The sequence below is a fragment of the Mesoplodon mirus genome (genome assembly GCF_964341445.2).
Source record: "Mesoplodon mirus genome assembly, chromosome: 7".
NCBI lineage: Eukaryota > Metazoa > Chordata > Mammalia > Artiodactyla > Ziphiidae > Mesoplodon > Mesoplodon mirus.
The window spans coordinates 12,483,160-12,500,125 of NC_138983.1; the positions used below are offsets into that span (position 1 = coordinate 12,483,160).

The window sequence follows — 16,966 nt, forward strand, 5'->3', positions numbered from 1 at the left end:
GTGTTTCCAAAATATCTGTGGCAGTCACATCCCCATCAGTAAAGCAGGAGAGCTGTGTATTTTGGAAAACTCCCTAGGAGATTCTGAAGTGCAGCCCAGGATAAGAACCACTGGCCCAGAGCAAGCCCAGAATGGCCCCCAGGTTCCTGAAAGGGGTGTCAGGAGAGAATGAATGGGCTCCCAGAGATGTGAAGAAATGGTTCTTTTCAGCCCTCCCATCTCCCTCAGGCTGTGAGGCAAACCCTCCTGCCTCTGGAGAACTTCCTACAAAGCTCCTATATAAAGCATCATTGTGGGATGGAGTGAAGGAGGACATAGTTTGGGGTGCGCCTCGGGACCCAGGAAGAGCTCTGGGCTAGTGCGTGCCTTCCCTGTTGCAGTGGAGCTGGTCCTAAGTAAATGTTCAATCTCCTGGGAGGCGCCTGACTCAGGCTGAGAGGTTCTAGAGGGCTGGCTGGGACTGTGTGTGGCTCTCAGATGTCAGCAGGGTCAGGACTTCTCAGCCTCAGCCTATCACATTTCTTTTGAGCTCTGTGAAAGCTCTCCTTGGCTGGGGAAGGCAGAGCATGGAGGATGCGAGGGTGTGTGTGGCTTTCTGAGCTTTGAAGAGGAGACATGCTTTCCAAGGGCTGCGAGTTCCTAAGAAGGCCAACAATCATGTTGTCTTGATCCTCTCTTTTTTCGTAGACTCTGCGGAGACCATTAAGTACAAACAAAGAAAGGTAATACTCCCTTCTTCCCATCCAAGCCCACAGGAAAGTCAGCCTTGGCTGCCCCTCATGGTCTGCTTCACTCTATTCAGAAAGAGGTCTCAGTGTCCTAGAGCATCAGGGCGTGGGCACAGCAGTAGCTTTTCCATCCCATCTTGACTTCTATTCATGCTTTCTCTTTCTCCACCTCCCTCTCAAGGTCCCCTAATGGTGTGGCTCTTGTGTATGTGTGTGTGTGTGTCCAACTCTGCTCTCCATTGCAGGATAAAGCCAAAATGGAACTCCACCTACTTCTGGCTCTTCTACTTGGGACAGTTTCAGCTCTTCATCTGAGAAAGTCTCCTTGACCTTCAGCCTTTCTTTCTCTACTTGACTCCTTTCTATAGTTTATACGGTCAGAGTCACATAACCCCCTTCCTCTCTGGCCATCCCCTATTTCAGGATCTCTGCACAGAAAGGAGCGGGGACTCTAGAGCTGGAGTTGAAGGGATTCCTCAGGGCATCTGCATGTCTGCAGTCTTGGTTCTACTGTGACGGTCTCAATGTTGTCCTTTCTGCAAGATGCAAACGATGATCAAATGATCACTTCTTTTACTTTGAGCTCACCGAGTGTGCTGTGCAAAGCGTTTTCTATGCCTTATCTCCTTTAATCCTCATAGCATCCCCATGAGGTATGTGGTGTGCTATACCCATGTCACAAATGAAGAACTAAAGCTAGTAGATGATGGAACCAGAACAAAACCCACAACTGCCTGACTCTAAGTTCATGCCCGTCACCACCAGGACCTCATGTGGGAGGTTGGCTTCTCCTGGGGTGGGGTGGGCTCTGTTCCGGGTTCTTCTTCTTCCAGGGCTCTGCTTGCAAATGCCTGGGGCCAGGAGGGAGCTGTCCGTGGTTCTGGGGAGGAAGAGGGGAAGATGTGAAGGAGGGGCACTAGGCCTTTCTTCTTGCCAGGAACTGAAATGTCCAACATTGAGAGCCCCTTGGGAGATGACACCCTGCCTCAGGTTGGGGAGGTGCCAGAAAGTGAGGCAAAGGGGGTCCCTGTGGAGGAGCCGATGCTGCTAGAGGAAGAGGAAGACAGGGGCTCTGGAAGTGAAGATGCCCCCAGGGAAGAGGGGGCTGTTGAGTCCATCGCAGCCTTGGATGAGGTAGACAGGGACCTTCAGGGTCCTAAGGATGAGGACACAGTAAAACTGGAGGGCATCCCTGGATGCAAGACCTGCCGCTTCCTCCTGGTGGGGAGGCCCTGAATTTTATTCATGCTCAGGTGAGTGGCCGGCGATGGGGAGCTGGTGGCTCCAGCCTCTGTGTCGCTGGTCATTTTCCGCACTGAGGACCCTGGGGGTGTTAGCAGAGGCTGAGACCCGCAGAGGTGTTGGGGGTAAGAGGTGAGGGTCATGCGGAAACAGAAGTTTCATCTTAATCTCCAGCCTTCAAATGTCTGTGGGGCTGGTGGGGTGGCGGGTGAGTTTTGGAGACTTAGACACCCAGGACTAAGGTGACGTGAATTCCTGTGGGACAGGCACTCCATTCTTCCTCTTTCATTCTGCCCCGCAGTTGACGTGCCAGAGGTGCTACCGGGGCAGACTCATCTGCATCCACAACTTCAGCCTTAATTACCAGATCCAGTGCTTAGTCAGACAGATCAACCAGGGCCAAGTCTGGATCAGAGGCCAGGTCACCGGCTGGGTAAGAGGGGTCCCAGGTCTCAGTGGGGGGCACCCCCTGACCCCAGCCCATGTTCAACCTGCTGCAGATTTGTCTGTGCTTCTCCTCTACAATCCCCTGAAGAACTGGGGATAGATGGACACCTGGGTGAGACAACAAGGGGGCTGCCTAGGCATCGGGAACAGCCAAGCATTTAGAATCAGGGTGTTTAGGTGCGAGTTCTGCTCAGTCTCTGACTGTCTATAGGACCTGGGCAAGACCGTGAGCCTTGTTCCTCGTCTGTAGGGTGGGGTTGGAACTCCTGCCCTACCTCTTGTTAGAGCCAAAAGGATGGGGGTGTCACTGGAATGCATAGAGTGTGATGGTGACAAGCACTGTGGATCTACATTTCAGTTGACCAGGACTGTGTCCATTGTGGTCCAGCGGTCCTTTAAGGGCCAATGCCTGGCAGGCAGCGGGAGGGTCAGGCAGGGATAGTCCCAGCTCTGCCTGCCTGCTTTCCCTTTGCCCGTGTCCCAGCCCACCTCTTTCCCTCTTGCCTCCCCTAGGGTCGCTGCACACGCTTTTGCTGGCTTGATGGCACTGTCTGGAAGTTTGCATACGGGGCTGCTGGCCAGCTCTGGGGCAGCGCTGGTAGATGTGTGACCCTGTGCACCGGAAGTGAGGTGGTGGGAGTGGGGGTGAATAATGGCAAGGCCTGGGAGGGCGGAGGCTCCAGGAAGAGCCAGACCCTGCACAGGAGAGGCCTCCTGGCTCTTTAGACTCACCTCCACTGAGGTGTGGGGTAGGCAGAGGGGAAGGCCCTACTGGTGCTGAGTCAGGGAGAACAAGAGGCTGAGACTCCTTCCTGTTGCGTCTTCACAGGAGGCCACTGGCGTCGAGCTCCCTGTGGCGTGGCTCTCCCGATCATCTGTTCCTACTGAGCTGGAGCTTTGTGGGCAGCCTCCTCCCATCCCCTCCCCTCCAGCCCCCAGCAATAAAATTGTTTTCCTGAAACTGATTTCTTTTTCTTCCAATCATGGATCTACTCTGCTTAGCCCCACCCACGAGCTTTCTGCCATACAAGGACCACACCTCCCCACCCTACTGTCTTTCATGAAAAGGAACAGAAGTTATCACCCTCAAGGAGGATGGAGCATGGGGTGGGGTCTGTGTGGCCCGAGACAGAGGAATGGGCTCAGGTGGCTCTTTTCGTAGGACACCCCATTACCGGGCTCGTGCATTGCAGGTGCTGCCAGGACACCACGCATCTCTCTCCAGACTTTCAAGGTGAATTCTCAATGTCCTGTACTTGCATCTCCACGTCTGAGGGCCTTTTCTTCCTCTCCCACAACCTGTGATCGCCTTAATGTGCCAGGATATTAACATGTCCCTGGGAACAGCCCACAACTCTCAGGAGTGGGTGTATGAGTACCCCAGTCCTTTGCCCCCTCAAGTGGAACAATTCTGGGGCAAGTATCGGGCACTGCTTCCCAGCGTTTCCCAGTGGGATTAACTTCCAGTTATCCACTGAGGTAGCTGGCTTTATAACACACATTTTATTGGCTGTCTTCTCTTCCCCACATGAACTCTCCTCTTCCCTACGACTGTCCCAGCACCTCCCATATAAAGTACTTGCACTCAAATCCTTGCCTCAGGGTCTGTTTCCGGGGAATCTCAATATAAGACAAACTGCTATAGGTCCAGCTCTGTGTAAGGTTTGGGAATATGACAAGACACAGCTCCCTGCCATTCGGGAACATACAGATGTTTGTAATACAAGCACAACAGCATCTACTAATTGTTACCTCTTATTGTGCACCCACAAAGTACCCCCTGCTGTGGCAGGCATCTTACAAAGATGACCTTGTTTTTTTGTTTTTTTTGTTATTTTTTCCGGTACTTGGGCCTCTCACTGTTGCGGCCTCTCCCGTTGCAGAGCACAGGCTCTGGATGCACAGGCTCAGCGGCCATGGCTCACGGGCCCAGCCGCTCCGCGGCATGTGGGATCCTCCCAGACCAGGGCACGAACCCGTGTCCCCTGCATCGGCAGGCGGACTCTCAACCACTGCGCCACCAGGGAAGCCCGATGACCTTGTTTGATCAGTAATTATTATCCCATTGTACAGAACCAGGCTCAGAGGAGTTATGACCTGCTTTTTTACCCAAGGCTGAACATCTAAATGTGACCCGTGCTGTGATTCAAGTATCTCCAGAGCGTGTTCTTTCAACCATTAGGATTTCATGTCTGGAAGTGTCGGCTGCTTCCAGGACATGATCATATGGGGACAGAGCACAGAGGGGAGGCACGAGAGACTCATCTACCCTTGGGTTCATCTTGGGGCATCGGACTCCAACCCAGCTGGAGATGAGGGAGTCCCAATCAGAGGTGAGGAAGGAAGGCATTCTGAACCCTCCCTCTAATGGGGAGGTGAGCAGAAAGTAAGGCATCAATGCTCCGAAGCCCACTTCCTCCGGGGCTCCTCAAATTCTTAGAAGTACAGATGGCCCCAGGGATTCCGTTCTATCTGGTGGCCCAGATAGAAGAGGCTACTTACGCAAGGTTGCACAGGAAGTTGAAAAAGATAGAAATCACACTGAGGTCCTTTGTAACTGCTGTTCTCTTGGTTTCAGTGACGGTGGAATTCTGACACACTCTTACGAGTTCAGCCCTGTGCTGTGTGCCGTGGAGGGTGCACTGGGAGAACGTTCCCTCCTTGCCCTCATGGACTTTGTATTCTGGTGTGGGGAGGCATTGCTTCTCTTTATTCCAGTACTACTAATAAAGAGTAACAAAATCTCTCATTTAATTGTTTATTGATCTTTATTGGAGTATAGCTGCTTTACAACGGTGTGTGAGTTTCTGCTGTACAGTGAAGTGAATCAGCCATACGTATACGCACATCCCCTCTTTTTTAAAACCCCTCATGTATTAAGCACTAAATAGGTGCCAGTGTCTGTATCAGGAGACTTTGTGCTCAGGTGAGACCTTGTTTTATTCCTCACAAATCTCTCTTGTTGGCAGTGGTTTGTGACAGAAGCGTGACTTCCAGTCCACAAAGGTCTCCTTTGGGGGATTAATGTCAAGGAGGGGGCATGAAGGAGCATTTGGGCTCCTGGTAACATCCTGTATCTTGACCTGGCCTGGGTTACGTGGGTGCATCCCCTCCGTGACAACGCCTCAAGCAGTGCACGCTACAGTGCACATTACAGGATGCATGTTAAAGATGCATCCTCAAGAAAAGCTTTAGGGCTTCCCTGGTAGCGCAGTGGTTGAGAGTCCGCCTGCCGATGCAGGGGACATGGGTTCGTGCCCCGGTCCGGGAAGATCCCAGATGCCGTGGAGCGACTGGGCCCGTGAGCCATGGCCGCTGAGCCTGCGCGTCCGGAGCCTGTGCTCCACAATGGGAGAGGCCACAACAGTGAGAGGGCCGTGTACTGAAAAAAAAAAAAAAAAAAAAAAAGCTTTCAATGAAATAAGAGGACTGGCCTTATGTCCCCAAATAAGGGCTTGTGTGGTATTTTTCCTGTCCAAAATGACGCTAACGAAGCTCTGGGAAGCTCAGCTTGTGTCTTTACAATGGTAACCCTAGTGTTCCTTGCATCGTCATGCCGGACACAGAGCGGGAGCTCAAGCAGCTCTCAGCGCTTACTTGCTGATGAGGGTCACAGTTCGGTCTCAGTTTCCTGACAAGGGCTACCCCCAGCTCCACATGCCAGGTGCTGTTCTGAGGGCTTTACTGGAGCTGATCTCATTTGAGGTAGGTCCTGTCCTTAGCCTCAATTTATGGATGGGAAAACTGAGACCCAGAGGGGCTGACCCTGGAATGGTGATTCCATTCTATCAAGACGTCACACTATGCTGCCCTCTGCATAACGTGGGGCTGGATGGACATTTGAGACGAGAGACAGAGTTTGAAACCCCTGTGAAGATAGATGCAAACAGTAAGCCAGAGAGTTGGCGTTTCATGGATGCTGAAAAGGTGGGCACCATTGGCTAGTCTGGGAGTAACACATTTGGGTGAATCAAAGAAAGCAAGGATGTAGGAGTCAAACAGACTAGGGTCAGACATGCCACTTCTAACTAGTTGTGTGAGCTTGGGCAAGTTATTTCACCTCTCTGAGCTTGTGTGGTAGGTCTGTGCGCTGGGATGGCAGTGTCTAATTGGCAGGATGATTGTAAAGATTAAGTAAGTAGGATAATGGATGGGAAAGCCTTAATGAAGCATAGTGTTTGGCATGTGGTAGACCTTCAAAAATGTCATTTCCGGACTTCCCCGGCGGCCCAGTGGTTAAGACTCCGCGCTTCCACTGCGAGGGGCGTGGGTTCAATCCCTGATCAGGGAACTAAAATCCTACATGCTGCACGGCGTGGCCAAAAAAAAAAAAAAAGAGTTATTTCCAGTTTTACATCAGACATCACCGTGGTGACTGAGCAGGGCCCTGAAGTCCCTGGGATGTCTTTGCCCAAGGTCAACCCCGGGGAGAGGCAGGCCAGAGAGAGGAAGTAGAGGGAAGGCAGGCGTGGGGGTGACTAGGGAGCCGAAAGGTCTTGGTTTAGGCCTGTCTCTGACTTGCTGTGTAATCTTGGCTAACTTATTTAAGTTCTCTGAGATGCCATTTCCTAATGTGTAATAAAGGGACGTTTAAATGACACAACGCTTGTAAAGCTTATCGTGGTGCTGGCCAACGGGAGTAGCCAACCTTATTGCTCATCCCAACCACTGAGTGAAATGAGGCCCCTGGCCTGGGCCCCAGGACTGGGGAGAATAATGGGGAGGGGGGCTAGTTTTCCACCCCTCCCCAGCTAAGGAAGTCTCCTGCTTGAACTCTGGAGACCAGGCTTTTGGGCCCTGGAATTAGACAATCAACCGCCAAGTCAGGTAGATAAGCTGAGGGTTGCGTCCGTTGGGCCAGGGAGATAACAGCCGAGACCGTTACTCTGAATTCAGGCCCAGAAGTGACCACTCAGATACTTCTCCATTTGTAGGTCCCCTGAGAGGGCAGAGGAGTGGAAGGAATCCAGGCCTTTTCACCCTCTGGGTGACCTGTCCCTGATGCCCTGAGCGCTGGAGGGCTGGGCTGGAATCCAAGGAACAAATATGCACTGCCCAGCTAGGATATCACAGAGTGGAGTCACCCACCCTGACAGGGCCCCAAGCTCTTGGCAGTGATGTCTGGCAAAATCAAGGCTCAGCGCTTGCTGGCCTCTCCTTGGATTGCAGTGAATGTGGCTGGAACTTGGTTGATTAATATTTTGACGTTTTGTTCATCATGGTAGCTTTACATCGATTCTGATTTTTAAGAAAGATGGCATTAAATATTTATTTATCTTGACTACTGAGTTCTTTAGTGTCCCCTTAAATTTTGCAACTGAGGCAAGTGCCTTCCCCTTAGTCTTGACCTTGGTCATGAAAGAGGGCTGGTGGGAGATGGGGAGTCGGGGTGGTGTGGGGAGGCTGGCCCACAGAGCATCTGAATGACTCTGCAGGAAGGTTTCCATTCCAGCTGCTGCCTCCCCACCAGAAAGATATGCCTCAAGGTTGGACAAAATAGCATGTTCTAGATCAGTGATCCTCAACAGGGGTACTTTTTCTTTCCAGAGGACATTTGAAAATGTGTGGAGACATTTCTGAGTGACATGATCTGGGGAGGCACGGTTGACATCTAGTGGGTAGAGACCCAGAGATGCTGCTAAACTTTCTACAAGACACAGGACAGCCCCTCCCCCAACCTTCAACAAAGAATGATTTGACTCCAAATAGTAATAGTGCAAGGGTTGAGACACTTGATCTAGAGCCACAGCATAAAGGAAGGAGCATAAGTTTTTCACATATTAAAGATAAGAAAGAGATGGAGAGGGAGAAGGAGAGAGAGAGGAAGAGAGTGAAGGAGGGAGGGTGGGAGAGGGAGAAGGAGAGAGAGAGGAAGAGAGTGAAGGAGGGAGGGTGGGGGAGAGAGAGAGAGAGAGAGAGAGATGGGGTGGGTAGAGAATGTTGGGAGCCCCAAAGACTTAGAAATCCCAGTTCCCCCACTTCCTGCATAACCTTGGCAAGTCACTTTCCCTCTCTGAATCTCATTTTTCACATCTGTGCAGTAGGGCTAATCATACATTTTCATGGGACTGAGGTTAGGAAGGTGAGCTTTCAAGGATGCAATGCACATAACGTACTTGGTCTAGATAAGAGCTCAGAAGGGCTGAGTCTCCCCTTCATCTCCCACCTCCTCTCCTGTGGTCTCCCTCTCCCTGGGATTCTCCACTTCATTTGCTGGAATATTGACCAGAGGAAGACTGCTCCTGGGGCTAAAGAGTATTGTTCAGACTGGGACCCTTTAGGGGTGCTGAGAATCATGCCTGGACAGTAGTCATCTGGGGCTTTCTCGAGCATACAAGGATGTTTGGGCACCTGCATATGGCAGGAGGCAGGTCCCTGATGTCCCAGCAGAGAGCAGGGCCCAAGGGTGGGAGGACAGAGCAAACCTCTTATCAGCTCCACTGTCCCCCCCCGCCCCCACCAGCCCAAGCCTGGGGCAATCGTCCTGGCTTCTTCCCACTTCCCCAAAAGCCCAGTATAAGGGTTGCCTCTGGCACCCAGGAGCCAGAGGCACTGAGAGTGGAGGCTCCAGACTCTGAGGACGTAAGTGCTCCCTCGGCTGCCCGGGAAGGAGAGGGCCAGGGCTGGGGGAAGCAGGACCCTATATGGCAAACACCCTGGAGGCCTGTCCTTAGGACCATTATGGCCACTATCCTTCCCCTTTCACCCCCAGTGTGAGTGAAATTGGCCCTCAATGTGAGCAGACCTGTTCCCATGGCGGCTAGCATCTGAGCTAAGTGCTGCCCCAGGGAGCAGTGATGGAGCTCTCAGGAAAAAGGGTCTTTTGTACTTGAGCTGACAACCCCCTGTTCTTTTCTTGACTCTCCAGCTCAGGGTCTGTTCACGGGGGGAGAAGGAAGCTCTCTAGTTTGCCCTTTAATCCACCAGTGAAGCAAACACTGCATCTCCACTGTGTGCCAGGGGCCGTGCAGACACGTGAGAAGTCCCCAAGGAGGAAAGGTGAAGCTGTGTCCCTGTCACAAGACTGAGGGGATATGAAATGCCTCCTGCTTCTGCCTCTTGTCCTGCTGGGGACAGTTTCTGCTCTGTATCTGGGTAAGTCCTCCCCTTCCGCCCTCATCCATTTTTCTCTTTTCTCCTCTTTCCTGCATCTGTTTTTGCTCTTGTGAGCCAGGGCCACAGCCTCCCCTCTTCAGTTGACCCAGCCCACCTCTAGTTAGATTTCTCCTGGACTCAGAACTGTGACCTGAACTTTCCGTCAGGGCTCTTTTGCAAGGAAAAACACCCACCTGTGAAGATGAGGGCTTCTCACAGGTGCTGCCTCCCACTCCCAAAATACCCCACCTGTGGTGTCAGCCAGGTTCTCATGCCTTTGGGTGTGTGATGCAAGAATTCTGGCTTGCCCAACCCCCAAGGGATCCTTCCACTCTTGGTTCCAGATGGCGTCCCTCGGAAGGCTGAGTGGGGCCATCAGAGCTGTCCGTGGTCCTGGAAGAACAGAGAGCCCGGCCTGAGGGCAGGTTACCTCTTCTCTTCTTTCCAGAGAATGATGCCTCCCATCTGGGCAGCAGAGAGACACAGGCTGACCTGAGCCAGGATCTGGAAGGTTCGGGGGAACAGGAGGGAGAGCTGGCCCTGAATTATGGAGTGCTTGAGTCGGAGGAAGAGGACGCTGTGGCTTCCAGCTATCAAGATGCGTTTGAGGATGAGGGGGCCATGGAGTCAGACCCAGCTGCCCTAGACAAGGATTTGCAGTGCCCTAAGGAAGAGGACACAATTCAGCTTCCAGGCGGTCCTGGGTGCAAGACCTGCCGCCTCCTGTTGGTGCGGACCCCGAGGAAGTTTCGGGAAGCTCAGGTAAATGGCAGGGAGGTTACTATGGGGGACCAGGTGGAGGAGACAAGAGTGGAGGCAAACTTCTGTCCCCTGTCATTTGGACCAATGGTTCTCCAAGCCGAGTATGCATCAGAGTCTCCTAGAAATCTCATTAAAACACAGATTTCTGGGTCCCGTCTCCTCAATTTCTGATTTAGCAAGTCTGGGGCTTAAGAGTTTGCATTTATAACAAATTCACAGGTGGTGATATTTTTGGTCAGGAGACCGCACTTTGAGAACCACTGGCTTAGATAAAAAGCTTTGGTATAAGATATGCCTGTGCTAAATCCTGGCTTTGCTTGTCACCAGCCATTTTATTTGGGCAAGTCACTTCACCTTTCAGGGCTCCTGTATCTTCAATTTGTAAAATGGAGGTGTACCGTACCACCTCTTGGAGTTGTGGAGAGGATTTAAATAATACATGGAAAGTATTTAGAATAGTCCCTGGGTCATTGTAAACTCTCAGTAAATGGTGGCTGTAGTTATTCTGAATATTATTATTCTTTTCTGCAAGAAGTTCCTGACACCAAATAAAGGAACAAGAGACGGGATTCAGGGGGGCGATAGATCCCTGATTTCTGACTTGGAAAGGGATGAGGGGGTCTCTCCTGGAGACTCAGGGACTTGAGAGAAAACAGTGAATTTTCTACCCCACCTCTTCTCTCTGCAGAGTATATGCAGGAAGTGCTACCGAGGCAACCTCGTCTCCATCCACAACTCCTATTTCAACTATCGCATCCAGGTCTGGGTCAGTAGGATCAACCAAGCACAGGTCTGGATCGGAGGCTTCATCAAGGGCCGGGTAAGCGAGGGGCCAACTCCCAGGTACACGAAGGTCTTTCTGATTGCCTCAAGGGACCACCTGCTGGCATAAAGCCTCATCCCAGCAGCTGAAGCTGGCTCATACCGGCTTAGGAGAACTGATGATTGAGTGCTTCTCTTCCTAACTCCATGTTCAGTGGCTTCATGCTTGTAGCTTGAAATCTGCCATGGTGGATGTATTTACACCAAGGAAATTGACAATTATTACAAATCAGGTTTCTTTCTTCCCTCTAGCCTCTCACCTTCCCCCAAAGCTGGTTGTTACACGTTTACCAGCACACTCCCGGCGTCAGGAGATAGATTCTATATCTAGTTTGGTCCCTTACTAGCTGAATGACTGCCTCCAAATTTCAGTTTCCTCATCTCTAAAGTAGGGTCCTTCTCTCAGAGTGGCCTTGGGATTGTGGACAAATAAGTGCCATTATATTTGCTACTCAAGTGTGGTTCACGGACCAGCAGTATCAACATCACCGGGTAGCTCATTAGACATGCACGATCTTGGGCCCCGCCCCAGACCTCCTGAATCAGAATCCACATTTTTCACTAGATCCCTAGGAGATCTGTGTGCACAGTGAAGTTGGAGAAGCCTACTCTGTGTGATAGCCGGAAGTGATGTTTGCTCTTCCATTGTCATTGCCTGCGAACGCTCAGGGATGGGTCTCAACGGTATCCTAGGCAGGTAGTCAGTGAGAGGAGATTATATATACAGTGTTCAGGAAGGGATACCCAGTGGGCTTTCTGGAGACCCAGAATCTGTCTGTCTCTCTGGACCTCTGCTCTCTGACCCAGCCTCTCTCTTCTCTAATTCCAGTGCCAGAAATATCACTGGACTGATGGCAGTGCCTGGAATTTTGTACACTGGGCCTCAGGACAACCTGGGAATGGGAGAGGCCGCTGTGTGGCCCTGAGCACCAGAGGTGAGGGGGGCCGGGCACCAGGACAAGGGGAAGGGGTGGCAAGGTGGACTCCCACACATGTCCCTTTGAGCTGCCTGAACACACCTCCCCAAACCCACACCCTCCCTCCAACTGGAGAACCAATGTCCCTGTCTGTGAGGAGGGCTGAGATGTAGGGATTCCTTAGAGCAAAACCAGGTGATGAGGCTCCCAGTACAGGGGCTAGATGAGGACTCTCCATCCTCCCAGGCAAAGCTGGGCTCGGGGCCTGGGGGCTCCTTTCCTTCCTCTGATATGATGGCGACAAGGAGTGAATATGGGACAGATGGGAGGAACAGATGTGAATGTAAGGTGTGGATGAGGCATGAGGTGAAGATGCGGGCATTAAGGATGACTGACATAATTTGCCAGCTTTGAACAGCATGGCTGCCAGATGTGAGGGAACTTATTACAATGGCTGGACCATATGGGTTGGAGTAAGATGGCCGAGATTCACATCCCAGCTGTGCCACTTGCCAGCTGAGACACAGGCAAGTTATCACTCCCACTAAGCCTCAGTTTCTTCATCTGTGAAACGAGAGTGATGACAGCACTGACCTCTTGGAGAGTCATTGTGAGGATTAAACGATAGTCCATATAAAGCACTTAGCACATTGCCTCTGCAAGGGAAGAGATCAATGGCTAGTCCGGATGTGTGGGAAACCTGTGGCCATCGGATCATGACTACGGCAGGCAAAGATGACATATGAGGTGCCTGAGGAGGGGAGGAGGGAGCACAGGCCACACACGCAGGTGGGCAGCTGACATCACTGTGCTCTCTACCGCTAGGGGGTCGCTGGCGACGAGCTCGATGCAAAACACGTCTGCCCTTCGTCTGCGCCTTCTAAGCCAAGCCAGAGGCACGGAGATCCTCCCTTCACGCCCTCCTGGTGGCCTCTGTCCTACCCTTGGCACTTGTCCCCAGCCTCTCCGGATCATAAAGCCAGACTTCCCACAGCATCTCCTGACTCTTGTTTCTTCATTGAGCACTTTAGAGGAGTTGGACTCTGGGTTGGAAAATCCTGGAAGCATTCACTTCGGTTTCGTGGGGAGTGGAGTGGGACTTTGAGGAAAGGAAAAGATGTTGCAGTAGGGCGCCGGATTGGGGGGGCGGGGCGGGGGCGGGGCCCCGGGGTGTGTCTGCAGCGCCACCTGGGGGCGGAGTGCGTACCAGGCGGCGGTCCTTCTCGTTCCGGCGCCGAGGATTCCACACCGCGCGCCCCACCTCCCCCAGGTTCTGGGAGGAAGAACTCCTTTGGTGAGGGGGTGGGGAACTGACCCTGTTGCTCTGTTTGGATTCAGTAAAATGTGCGGGGCGGGGTGGGAGTGGCGGCTTTCCAAAATGGAGGCTCTGTGGCAGATTCAAGAATTGGATGGACCATTGAGGTGCCACCTGCGCTAACCACGTAGGGGGGAAGAGAAAGTAGTCTGTCGGGGCAGCCGGCTTCTCTAGACCTGTGTCTTTGTCACTTATGATAATGGCCCCTATTTTCCACTCTCCCAGCCACCTGTGTGTGAGTTCAGAGGCCCCAACTTCTTCTGAGATGGTTCTCCACCCCATTCCCAGGAGGGTGGCTGTCCTCCTCACTGCACCCCGAATCCTTCGTCCCCTCCCCGGTCCCCAGCCTACCTCCCCCTCCCTAGAGGGGCCGCATTCTCAGGAAGGAGCTGCCTCTCATCCCAGGGCCCTTTAAAAAAAAATTATTATTATTATGTTTATTATTATTTTTGGCTGAGTTGGGTCTTCGTTGCTGCGCGAGGTCTTTCTCTGGTTGCAGCGAGCAGGGGCTACTCCTCGTTGCGGTGCGCGGGCTTCGCAGGCTCTAGGCGCGTGGGCTTCCGTAGTTGTGGCACACGAGCTCTAGAACGCAGGCTCAGTAGTTGTGGCGCACGGGCTTAGTTGCTCTGCGGCATGTGGGATCTTCCCAGGCCAGGGCTCGAACCCGTGTGCCCTGCATTGGCCGGCGGGTTCTTAACCACTGTGCCACCAGGGAAGCCCCTCATCCCGGGGCCTTGGGCCCAAAGTCAGGGCATCTGTAGCTGTGTGGCTCCAATGCTGGTTCTACAGCCCCAGGTCTCCTCTGCTTCTCCCATTTTCTCACATCCTGGGGACATTGAGAGAGAACACTGTTGCTGCTCTTAACTTTGCTCCAGGCTGGGCTCCAGGAAGGATCTGGGCTTGATGAAGCGAGAAACTCAGACTGGAAACTGGGTATTCAGAGGACAGAGAGCCCCGGGTTGTGAGAGAGAGAGAGGGATAGAAAGAGAGACTTCTTTGGGGGTGTAGTTCTACATGGGGCGCAGGGAGAAGGTACAAGTATTTCTGGGGGCGCACACATACACATGTGTATATGTATCTTGGTGTGTACAAGAGTCAGTCTTTGGATACCTGTGTATATGTGAATCTATATTTGTAAATATGCATAAATCTGTGTGTGAGTCATCATGTATGTGTTGTGCGTACGTTTTATACATCTCTATTTATGGATATGCCTTTACGTCTGTGTCCATCTTTGAGTGTGTGTATCTGTGTAGCTTTGTACCTTATACTCCTGAATCTGTATATGCATACATATGTGTGTACCGCTGTGTCTTTGGCCAGTATCTTTGGGAGTATGTGTACACGTCAGTGTGTCTGAGCATACCTGTGTACAGGTCTACCTTTGTGCATGTATGTGTGTGTGTATCTGTACAGCTATCTGATGAAATGTGGAGTTGTTTTTTTTTTAATTGATCTTTATTGGAGTTTAACTGCTTCACAATACTGCGTTAGTTTCTGTTGTACACCAAAGTGAATCAGTCATATGCATACATATGTCCCCATATCCCCTCCCTCATGAGCCTCCCTCCCACCCTCCCTATCCCACCCCTCTAGGTCATCGTAAAGCACCGAGCTGATCTCCCTGTGCTATGCTGCTGCTTCCCACTAGCTAATTATTTTACATTCGGTAGTGTATATATGTCGCTACTACTCTCACTTAGCCCCAGCTTCCCCCTCCCACCCCGTGTCCTCAAGTCCATTCTCTATGTCTACATCTTTTTTTTTTAGATTCCATATATATGCGTTAGAATACGGTATATGTTTTTCTCTGACTTCACTCTGTATGACAGACTCTAGGTCCATCCACCTCACTACAAATAACTCAATTTCGTTTCTTTTTATGGCCGAGTAATATCCCATGGTATATATGTGCCACATCTTCTTTATCCATTCATCTGTCAATGGACATAGGTTGCTTCCATGTCCTGGCTATTGTAAATAGTGCCGCAATGAACATCGTGGTACATGACTCTTTTTGAATTATGGTTTTCTCAGGGTATATGCCCAATAGTGGGATTGCTGGGTCATATGGTAGTTCTATTTTTAGTTTTTTAAGGAACCTCAATACTGTTTTCCATAGTGGTTGTATCAATTTACATTCCCACCAGATGTGGAGTTTTTGGAACAGAAAATCCAGTTTTGCCAGATGTGCTTTGTTTCTAAAGATGCTGGAGTTGATGGAGCAGGACAGGATCGGAGAACCCCAGGGGAAGTGGCTGGTGACGAAGCAGCAGGCTTGAGTCCCTTGAACGTGAGCAGGCCTCTGGCAACAGGAGAAGGAGCCTTGACACTGCTATGAACCTCACCAGTGCTGGGCCCTGGGGACTGCCTCTAGGTGAAGAGGCCTGTCCTCAGTAGAGGGGTCTGTCCATCTGCCTTGGATAGGGATTGGGTCAGGAAGCTCTTAATCACAGCATGTCAGTCTCCCCAAGGGCATGGAAGGGGAGCTGCCTGGAGGTCAGGCTCCTACCCAAGTCCCTGCATTGTGTACTGCAACAAGCTAATCTTGATGCTGTACTTCTAGAAGCAGCAGAAGCAGTGGGGGGTGGGAAGGATGAGCTCTGCACAGGTAGCTCTGGGACTGGTATTTCTGGGACTTGCTGAATGGCAAGCCCCCTCTTATCAGCCTCCACTTATCTCCTTGGTGGGGAATGGGCTCTAGCTAATCCCAGTAACCAAATACACTGCCAGCCAAGGCCAGAGGTAGAGGGAGGGAGGAGAAAGGGGCGGGGTAGGGTGGTGCTCAGACCCTTCCAGACTGAAGCTTGCTTGAGGCAGGCCAGGGTAGAAAAGATGTCCTTCAAATATCCAGTACTGTCTGTTAGTGGGCCTCCGGTTCAACCATTATATATTCATTCCTTTGGCTGTTTAAGGCCTTTCAGACTCGAAGCCCTTGATTAAAAAGCAAATATTCTTAGTACAAGAAACTCCTGAGTGTGTTGCCTATCAATACCTCTGGAAGATTGATTGGTAACTTGCCGAGAACCAGGTTTTGTGAGGAGGAACACAGAAGGGAAAAATGTGTGTAACTGTCAGCGTGCATGGGTGGGGGTTTGTGGAGAAGAAAAGCTATTAACAAGGAGATAATGAAGCAGAGAGTGCTGTGCTCACAGTTTTCTCTTCCTGGGGACCTAGGAAGACTATATTCCCCAGTATTCCTTGCAGTCAACCTGGGCTCTGCAGCATGATACCGAGTCTGGCCAGTGCAATGTGGTTGGATGTGATACAAAGGCCAGACCTGGCCTTTATATGATCCCCTATGATCATCCATGATCCTCCAGTTCTCACTTTCCTTGCCACAGTGATCTGGGGGTCCATGTATCTCAGATGGCATAGCTGCCAGGTGGAAGGGGCTGACTGACCTACGTTGTTGTATTAAATCCTGAGGTTTCACAATTAACTTGTTACTGCACAAAAATCTGCTTTAGCCTAACACATATAGAAAAGAAGGTGCCAACAAATTCCCAGGCAGATATGGCCCAGAAGTCAAGATCCCAGACTCTGGAGTCATAACGGTCTGGGTTCAAGTCCCAGCTCTACCACTTCAGTTTTAAAACCTTACTCAGCCTCAGTTTCTTCTATAAAATGAGGGTTGA

The 16,966-nt window shown here is 51.4% G+C and overlaps 2 protein-coding genes across 3 annotated transcripts; both read left to right on the plus strand.

Annotated features, from left to right (window-relative positions):
• Positions 1-1,673: 1,673 nt before the first annotated feature.
• On the plus strand, positions 1,674-3,305 carry LOC309808751 (bone marrow proteoglycan-like; the record flags this gene model as incomplete). The annotated part of the gene is made up of 5 exons (XM_082629344.1): positions 1,674-1,949; positions 2,272-2,403; positions 2,629-2,643; positions 2,931-3,042; positions 3,247-3,305. 5 exons carry the CDS (start codon positions 1,674-1,676, stop codon positions 3,303-3,305), a joined length of 594 nt encoding a protein of 197 aa, XP_082485470.1.
• A 5,725-nt stretch (positions 3,306-9,030) lies between these two features.
• LOC309807298 (proteoglycan 3-like) lies at positions 9,031-13,009 on the plus strand. Of its 2 annotated transcripts, none has more exons than XM_082626692.1 (5): positions 9,031-9,512; positions 9,961-10,274; positions 10,963-11,094; positions 11,926-12,031; positions 12,839-13,009. In XM_082626692.1, exons 1-5 carry the CDS (start codon positions 9,452-9,454, stop codon positions 12,895-12,897), a joined length of 672 nt encoding a protein of 223 aa, XP_082482818.1. In that variant the 5' UTR covers positions 9,031-9,451; the 3' UTR covers positions 12,898-13,009. The 2 variants fall into 2 exon arrangements, with proteins under 2 accessions (XP_082482818.1, XP_082482819.1); XM_082626693.1 differs by having other exon boundaries at positions 11,932-12,031.
• The last annotated feature ends 3,957 nt before the right edge of the window (positions 13,010-16,966 follow it).